This window comes from Gekko japonicus, unplaced genomic scaffold (genome assembly GCF_001447785.1).
Source record: "Gekko japonicus isolate JY-2015 unplaced genomic scaffold, Gekko_japonicus_V1.1 scaffold7697, whole genome shotgun sequence".
In the NCBI taxonomy this organism is placed as follows: Eukaryota; Metazoa; Chordata; class Lepidosauria; order Squamata; family Gekkonidae; genus Gekko; species Gekko japonicus.
The window spans coordinates 1-9596 of record NW_015164857.1 but is presented as its reverse complement, the minus strand read 5'-3'; the positions used below and the strand labels follow the sequence as shown (position 1 = coordinate 9596).

At 45.3% G+C, this 9596-nt stretch overlaps 1 protein-coding gene across 1 annotated transcript; it reads right to left on the bottom strand.

Annotated features, from left to right (window-relative positions):
* Positions 1-4760: 4760 nt before the first annotated feature.
* Positions 4761-9375, bottom strand: LOC107109192 (zinc finger protein 135-like). The gene is made up of 2 exons (XM_015409759.1): positions 9353-9375; positions 4761-6334 (listed from the first exon to the last, which is right to left on the bottom strand). The coding sequence occupies exon 2, from the start codon at positions 6147-6149 to the stop codon at positions 4761-4763; it is 1389 nt and encodes a 462-aa protein (XP_015265245.1). The 5' UTR covers positions 6150-6334; positions 9353-9375.
* Between the last annotated feature and the right edge of the window lie 221 nt (positions 9376-9596).

Below are 9596 nucleotides of genomic sequence, written 5' to 3'. Positions count from 1 at the left end.
TATATTTTTAGAAATGATTTGGAAAATATTTGAACACCTTGTCTTAAAATATTTTATTCATCATGTTAAAATAAAACGTTCCATAATCAATTTTTTCCCCTTTTTTCAATTTTTCGGAAAAAAAACAAAGAAAGCTTCAGGAAAAAAACGGGAACCCCTCCCCCCAAATTTTTCCGTTTTTTCCCCGGGCCTTCACATCTCTATCCCTGCCTCACAGTTGTAAGGCTATACCACCCCCCAGTGTTTCTCCACAATGGCTGCCGTCAGTGTTCCCTCTAAGCTGAGTTAGTATGAGCTAGCTCACAGTTTTTTAGCCTCCGGCTCACACATTTTTGTCTTAGCTCGGGAAGGATGGCTCCAGAGCAAACTAATTGATGTAGCAGCCAAATCGCTCCCTCACAGCTTTAATGCCAGTAGCTCACAAAGTAGAATTTTTGCTCACAAAACTCCACCGCTTAGAAGGAACATTGGCTGCCCTAACTTGGAACTTTTACTGCCTTCTCTGAGGAAGGGAGCTCAGACTGTCTCCAAAGATCGAGACGGGGAGGAGCCCTCCTTGTCAGAGTAGAAAAGAGAGTCCAGGAGCACCTTAAAGACTAACAAAATCTGTGGCAGGGGAATACCAGGAGCGGCGAGAAAACCAAATTTCCCCGTCTCTTGTCTGCGCCTCCTCCTGGACCGTGCTCAGTCCCTTTGGGTTTGGAGGGGGGAGGCGTGGATGGGACGGAGAACACACCCAGGAGAAGGGAGTTCAGGGGGCAAGAGGAGAGAAGTTCACTCCTGGAGCTGTGGAGGGTGAGAGAAAAGAGCGACCGAAACGATCCGGGGGCTTGAGCCTGTGAGGATCGCTTAAAACACTGAGGGCTGTTAGGCCTAGAAAAAAGGCAAGTCAAGGCAGTCGTGGCAAAGGTTGATAACATTCCAAGTGGGAACTTGCACGGACTCTAATCTGGGAGAGCCGGGATTGATTCCCCACTCCCCCACTTGCACCTGGCTGGATGACCTTGGGCAAGCTGTTCTGATAAGAGCTGTCCTTGAAAAAGAGCAGTTTCTGTCAAGAGCTCTCTCAGCCCCACCTATCTCACAGGGTGTCTGTTGTGGGGAGGGGAAGGGGAAGGAGTTTGTAAGCCGCTCTGAGACACCTTCGGGTAGTGAAGCGCGGGTATAAATCCAATCTCTTCTTCTTTTGCTCCTCCAGCCACCCTGCCGGGAGCCACATGATATGTGTGAAAGAGCCACATGCGGCTCCCGAATCACAGATGGACCACCCCTTGATCTAGACCCTCTGAATGTGAAGGGGGGGAGAAGCAGAAAGGGCCATTTGGGAGTGCTCCTAGAGGGGCCTGGGACATTGTCTTCACTTCCTTCCTTCCTTCCTTCCTCCTCTGGCTTCCTGTTGATAGCTTGTCCTTCGTGGGACTGGATCGATACTAGCCATGTGGAATCCTCCTGTCCCACTTCCTGCACCTTCCTGTCTCCTTTGACATTGTAACAATGTGCGGGGGGGGGTATTCATATCTTCCTTTTCTTGCAGAGACTGGTGGCTTGTGATGAGGTGGCTGTGTATTTCTGTGTTGCTTGAGGAATTAATACCGACTTGAATTAGCCTGTAAGAGCTAGGAAGCCAGTGGTACAATAGAAATTCTCAACTACTTTATTTAGACTTTCTTACTCTTTAAGTAGGGAGCTGCGGTAGCTCAAGTGGTTAAGACGCTGAACTGCAGGCTGTGGAAGGTCGGTAGTTCAGCAGTTCGAGACCTGTGTGTGCCGCATGACGGAGTGAGCTCCCATCTCTAGTTCCAGCTCCTGCCAACCTAGCAGTTCGAAAGCAAGAAATTGCAGGTAGATAAATAGGTACCGCTTCGGTGGGAAGGTAACAGCGTTCCGTGCGCCTTGGTGTATAGTCATGCCGGCCACATGACCACGGAAATGTCTTCAGACAGCGCTGGCTCTTCGGCTTTGAAATGGAGATGAGCACCGCAACCCTAGAGTCAGATTCGACTGGCTTTCGAGCAAGGGAACCTTTACCTTTACTCTTTAAGTAGCAGCTAAATGGATGTTAATTTTTTTGTTATTTGTTTATGATCAGCCTTTCTCCATGAGACTCAAGGTGGATTACACAGTGTAAGATGCCAGTCGATGCAATCAATAGGATGAGACAGTTTAATGAGCAACGTCATAGGACTAGGATTACAGGACTCTGAAACAAAGCAGAAAGTATTGGACACAAGGAAAACAATGGTATTACATAAGTAGAAAGCAATGCAGGGTAATATATTCAGCAGAAAGATAAAATACATACTGTACCCAGTGAGAACGGTCCACAATCTCATTCCTTTTTAACAGTGGGAAAATCTTGAAATGCCTTTCCAGAATCACTGGTCAGATAAAAATGTTTTTTGAATTAAGGATGCTGTCTGGTCACGCTAGGTTTATGTTGTAGATATCAGTTATCCTCAACTTGTCTATTTCTTCACAGGATTTGGGAGATTAAATGTTTTTGCCAGTTTTGTAGATGTCAGAAACAGACTGGCAGTTAACTGGACACAGTGAGTTAAACACAGCAAGACAACCACTAAAAATGCCCTTCTTTGTGGAACTATTTTCTGAACCTCCAGCACTTGAGTGTTCAAAGAACAGCCTCAGAAGCATTGCTCCCTCTAAGCTGTGGAGTCTTGTGAGCAAAAATTCTACTTTGTGAGCTCCTGGCATTAAAGCTGTGAGCAAGTGATTTGGCTACTGCATTAACTTAGTTTGCTCTGGAGCCATCCCTTCCTGAGCTAGGACAAACGTGTGCGCTGGAGGCTAAAAAACCGTGAGCTAGCTCACACTCACTCAGCTTAGAGGGAACATAGCTCAGAATCATCTATAGGAAAATTTTACCCTTGTGTGGATTCTCTGAGGAACATGAGTGTCAGATCTGTGCCTCAGGTTCTGGCCAAACGCTGAGCATTTATGAGGTTCCTCCCTTGTGTGGAATCCTCCATGCTAAAGGAGATGGGAGCTGATTTTGAATTTACTTCACCTGGAAGAACTCATCCTTGCTTTCTTCCTTCTGGGACTGGAGGGCTTCAAACATGGTTAAAGCTCTTTCTATAGCAGTGGTGGCGAACCTATGGCACGGGTGCCAGAGGTGGCACTCAGAACCCTCTCTGTGGGCACGCATGCCATCGCCCCAGCCAGGCCCAGACCATCATTAAAGTGTCGAATTCTCTGCCAAATAATTTTAAGTAAATGAAAGCATTTGGGATTGCTCTCCTTACTTTGTTTGGATCATCTTAAGTTAATGTATGAGGTTTTTTTCTAAAGTAAAACCTCAGTATTCAGGTTAGATTGCCGTGTTGGGACTTTGCAATAAATAAGTGGGGTTTGGGTCGCAGTTTGGGCACTCGGTCTCTAAAAGGTTTGCTATCACTGTTCTATAGTATGAGCATTTAAAACATTTCTTCCTGGTTAGGGTAAGATTTCTGTGTAGATTAAAGCTGAAGAGTTTATATCCTTTTGATGCTTTATGTGGTCTGTGGTTGTCTTTTACCTGTGAAACAAGATAAGTGCTCTTTTCACTGGCTAAGCGGTGACATGGTTTCTCCTTGTGTGGGTTCTTAGATATTTTCAAAAAACGCTACTCCAACTCAATATCTTTCCACACTTTGAGCACACAAAAGGTTTCTCACCCTATATGGGTTCTTCGATGCTCTTGAAGAAGGCCACTCCGACTGACTCTCTTTCCACATGCTGAGCATTCAGAAGGTTTCTCCCCTATGTGGGTTTCTTGATGCTGTTGAAGACTGCCACTGTGACGGAATCGCTTCCTACACTCAAAGCATTCAAAAGTTTTCTCCCGTGTTCGAGTTCCGTGGTGCTGGGAAACTAACAGCATATCCAAGCAATTGGAGGACTGTGCAGTACAGAAACGTAGGGCCACATCCAATATATAAAAAAGAATTTCTTTAAAAGAAAGTTAAGTTCAATCCGACTAAATCAAAACAACAGATCAGCACATGGAAGAACAAAGAAAAGTTGGGTATAAATGTATCCTTTCCTTGGTTCTAAAACTTACTCGAACTGGATGATGATAGAGAGTAGGTACGTGCAAACTTATAAAATTGCAAAAGGTTCTAAAGGTGTCCCATAATTACCTCTTCGATGCAAAATTGCAAAAGGTTCTAAAGGTGTCCCATAATTACCTCAGGCTCCCTGCAGCCAGCAAGCCAGGCCGCATGGCCAAGATGGCTCCTGATCTGTAGATCAGAGCTCAGCCATCTGTCCTCTTCCAAGGACCTGCACCAACAGACCCTCCTTCATTCGAGCAGGCACTTTTATTAAACCTCTGACTCCACTCCACACATTTTACATCACTCTCTCTGCCTCTTTTGACCTGGTCCGCCCAGCTCACGTGGCTGGACCGTGGGACACCCAGGTCCATCCTGGTGCGTGCAGGTGAATCCTGAGAGCCCTCCTGGAAGGCATTCTGAGAAATCTCCAAGAATAACCTGGAGATTTGTAACACCAAATACCTCAGGAACCTGGCAAGCCGAGTCATTTGCAAAACGATGGCTGGTAATTGGCCTCGCTTCCTGCCCTTCCAGAAAGAAGAGGGGAGAATAGTACACTTTAAAAACTCAGTGTGTGTGGGGTGTGTGTGTGTGTTTCTCCACACATTTGAAGAAGGCTACTCTAACTAAATCTCTTTTCACACTCTGAACGCTCAAATTGGTTCTTCCTTGTGTGGGTTGTCAGATGCTTTTGAAGAAAGCCACTCAACTTGAATCTCTTTCCCCACACTGAGCATTCAAAAAGTTTCTCCCATTGTGGGTTTTTTTATGCTGGTGAAGAGAGCCACCCTGAGTGAACCTCTTTCCACACTCTGAACATTCAAAAGGTTTCTCCCCTGTGTGGATTCTTTTATGGTCTCGAAGATGGCTACTGCAACTGAATCTCTTTCCACACTCTGAGCATTCATAAGGTTTCTCCCCTGTGTGAGTTCTTTTATGCCTTTGAAGACTGCTACTGTGACTGAATCTCTTCCCACACTCTGTGCATTGAAAAGGTTTCTCCTCTGTGTGGGTTCTTTGGTGCAGTTGAAGATAGCGACTAGTACTGAATCTCTTTCCACACTCTGAGCATTCAAAAAGTTTCTCCCTTGCATGGGTTATTTTATGTTCTTGAAGTTTGCTACTCCGACTGAATCTCCTTCCACACTCTGAACATTCAAAAGGTTTCTCCCCTGTGTGGGTTCTTTGATGATCGTGAAGAGTGCCCTTCTGACTGAATCTCTTTCCACACTCTAAACATTCAAATGGTTTCTCCCCTGTGTGGGTTCTTAGATGATATTGAAGACTGCCATTTCGACTGAATCTCTTTCCACACTCTGAACATTCAAAAGTTTTCTCCCCCATGTGAGTTCTTTGATGATCGTGAAGAGCACGGCCCTGAGTGAAGCTCTTTCCACAATCTGAGTATTCAAAAGTTTTCTTCCTTGAGTGGGTTCCTTGATGATATTGAAGATAGCGATTTGTAGTGAACCTCTTTCCACACTCTGAGCATTCAAAAGGTTTTTCCCCTGTGTGGGTTCTTCGATGATATTGAAGACTGCTATTCCGACTGAATCTCTTTCCACACTCTGAACATTCAAATGGTTTCTCCCCTGTGTGAGTTCTTTTATGCCTTTGAAGACTGCTACTCTGACTGAATCTCCTACCACACTCTGAACATTCAAATGGTTTCTCCCCTGTGTGGGTTCTTCGATGATATTGAAGACTGCTATTCCGACTGAATCTCTTTCCACACTCTGAACATTGAAACGGTTTCTCCCCTGTATGGGTTCTTTGATGATCTTGAAGACTTGCATTCTGACGGAATCTCTTTCCGCACTCTGGGCATTCGAACGGTTTCTCCCCTGTGTGGGTTCTTTGATGCACTTGTAGATAACTACGCGCACTGAATGTCTTCCCACACTCTGCGCATTCAAAGGGTTTCTCCCCTGAGTGGGTTCTTTTATGCCGTTGAAGACTGCCCTTCGAACTTAATTTCTTTTCACACCCTGAGTATTTAAAAAATTTCTCTCCTCTGTGTTTTCTTTGGTTCACAAGAAGCTGTGATCTATATCTGAAGTACTTTCCACCTTGAATAGATTTACTTGTCTTCATTATGCTGTGCTTTGGAAAATGTTCACTATGCTTCCTTCCATCTCTCTTCTCAACCAAACAGCTGACTTGCTTTCTTTTAGGGCTGCCTCGATTCCAGATGTTTCTTTTCAAGTCTTCGTTATTAACGTTATCTGTCAATTGCAGATGAAGTTCCTCACCCTCCTCATTCCTCTGATTGTCCTCTGCTGGAACGAAGAGAGAGAAAACATTAGCATCTAGGAGGTCAGGAACGGTCCAAAGGCTGCAGTAGGAAAGGATTGATGGCCCTTTGGCCTTCTCCAGCTTGGCTGACCCTACTAACCCCTCCACCTTTCCCCAGAATATTCGGGATTTAAGGATACCACAGCCTTTCAAGAACCACAGCTGATCTCTTGCCCAGAAGGAGCTTCCAAGTCTCCAGATTCCAGGCCCCAGAACGCCCCCCTCCTGTATTGCCCAGCGGGTGTTATAATTTTACCAAACTAAGAGCCACTTAAGTGAAACAGGAAAGTCCCGTGGGCATGCCATGACCATTTCCTTGACATAACTGTGAAGGGATACCCAGCTCACTTGGGAAGGAAATCGTCTCTTGAGATCCTCTTAAGGAACTCTCCAGTCTTTCTTCAGATGCAAGGCTGTTGTCTGTCTCCACCATGGTCTCTGTTATCATTCTGGCTTCTTTCGCACAGAGAGAGACAGAGAGAAAGTGATCATTCTTATATGGGAAGGGACCCGTATCCAAGCAAGAGTAAAAATTATCCTGGGTGGGCAGAAACGTGGTCAAGATTAAAGTCAAAAATCCCAACCCATATAAGGGGGACAGATGATGTTCATAGAAATACCTGGGTGTAGTTTTACAGGCCTACAGTTCTAGGATTAAGCACAGCAAATATGTTGCCGATCTAGGGGAAAGATCCGCAAATGCCATACTGACATTTTTTCAAACTCATGGTGGACACTTTGTTCCTGCAGCCCTGAAGTTATATAAGGCCAAAACATTGGCACAACTGCTCTATGGAACATTCTTAGGACCACCTTCCTCATGCTTTACGCCGCAAGAAAGAGTTCAGCCCAAATTTTTAAGAGCTGTTTTGCTAGTGCCTAACTGTGTATCCAATGCTTGGATACGACTGGAGTCTCGGAATCTTAGAATTGAAGCTAGGGTATGTAGCCGAAGGGTCATTTCAATCCACAAGGCTTGCTTCTCCTGATATCCCAGGATGATTTCCAATCCAGTTGGATCAAGGCAGTTCACTATCATATTCACAGAACTGGCTTCTCACCTCAGCTTCTCTTATCCTATGAATTTGAACAAGCCAAAGGGCTTATTGAACAAAGAGTTGAAGATACTGAGCGACAATCTGACATCTCTAAGGCTTCCAAACTTGGGGTGTTGTTAAATATCAAAAGCACCATTAAGTCGGCAATATATTTGACTTCAGTGGAGGGAAAGAATTCTAGAAGGGCATGTGTTCTAGCTAGGTGTTCTGCCCTTCCATCTGCGGTTATTCAAGGCAGGTACAACAAAAAACCCAATTCTGAAAGGCTATGCCCATGCCTTTTAAGCGAGGTTGAATCGGTAGAACATATGTTCTTCAGCTGTCCATTTTACAGGGAGGCTCGTCTTAAAATTATTACCCCATTAGTTGATAGGGCACCTGGGCACATAACACAAACAAAGCAAGGCTTCACTGGCTCCTATCAAATAAGAATGTAGAGATTACACATTCAGTTCCTGAGTTTTCTGCGTTAGTTCTTAGATTGCGGGAATCGCATTTTAAAAGTTCTTACATTCAGATTTCTATTTTTGTATATTATGAGTGGGTTTTTTCTTCTCTCTCCCTCGCATATTATGCTTACTCTGTATGTTGGTCTTAAGACCATAATAATAAAACTAAAACTGAACTAAAAACCCATTAGATCTAGTCTTGCAATCCGGAGGAAGAGAGAATAGATCTGCTCCATCTTCTACATGACAGCCCTTCAAATATCTGGACTGCAATCATGTCCCCTCTAAGCCTTCTCTTTCCCAGGCTAAACAGACCCAACTCTTTCAGCCTTTCCTCATAAGACTTGGACTCCAACCCTCTCGCAATCCTGGTTGCCCTCTTCTGGACACGCTCGAGCTCGTCAACATTCCTCCTAAAATGTGGTGCCCAAAACTGGACATAGGACTCCAGGTGGGGCCTGACCATAGCAGAATAGAGCGGAACTACCACCTCCCGTGATCTGGACACAATGCTTCTGTTAATGCATCCTAAGACTGTGTTAGCTTTCTTCACAGTCACATCGCACTGCAGGCTCATGTTTAGCTTGTGATCAACCAGAACACCCAGATCCCTTTCGCATGAGCTGCCGTCAAGCCAAGTCCCTCCCATTCCATATCTGTGCCTTTGATTTTTTATACCTAAGTGTAGGACTTTGCACTTATCTCTATTGAAATTCATTTTATTTACCTCAGCTCACTGCTGCAGCCTATTGAGATCATTTTGAATCTTGGCTCTGTCTTCTCCAGAATTAGCAATCCCACCCAGCTTCGTGTCGTCTGCAGATCTGATAAGCATCCCCTCTGTTTTATTTTTTTTATTTTATTTATCTTTAGATTTGTATCCCACCCTACCCCGAAGGCTCAGGGCGGCTAACAAGGGTTATTTATAAAAACACTGAACAACATCTGGCCCAGGACCGAGCCCTGCGGTACTCCACTCAAGATGTTCAGATCACAGTCTGAGCGGATGTTTGTAATCCCATCCGGGGGGTGTTTTAAAAGCTAGCAACAGAGAAATCAGGATCTGGCCCCTTCCAGAGTCTTTCTGAGGGCCTTTCACCCCACCTTTGCCTCAAGCCAGGACTCTTTCTCTGGCTGGGGTGATGGCCACAACCAGTGTTCTCTCTAAGCTGAGTTAGTGTGAGCTAGCTCACAGTTTTTCAGCCTCTGGCTCACACACTTTTGTCTCAGCTCAGGAAGGATGACTCCAAAGCAGACTAATTTATGCAGCAGCCGGATTGCTCACTCACAACTTGCCAGTAGCTCACGAAGTAGAAGTTTTGCTCACAAGACTCCACAGCTTAGAAGGAGCATTGGCCACAACACTGGCCTCAGTTGCCTCTGGACAAGTGGCAGGACAGGAGACAGAACACTGTATTGCTTTTCGATATTTTGATATATGCCACATCACAACGGCACAAATTTGCAACTTGGGCACCTAGCGAAGGATCCTTACCCAGAGAGGCCACGCTCCCGTAGTTCTCCAGCATGACTTCCCAGTACAGAGCTCTTTGGTCCGGATCCAGCAGGGACCACTCTCCCACGGTGAAATACACGGCCACCTCCTCAAAGGAAAACCGACACTGAAAGAAAAAGCAGATTCTCTTCTCAGAGATCATGCCAGAAACTGCTTGGTATGGGTAAAGGGAGGAACATTCAGAGCCTCGTTCACCCAGACACCTTGAGGAAACTGCAGGAGC

What these genes read in the sequence shown, in the direction of transcription:
- LOC107109192 (XM_015409759.1), bottom strand. Translation starts at nt 6,149, where the DNA reads ATGAAGACAAGTAAATCTATTCAAGGTGGAAAGTACTTCAGATATAGA.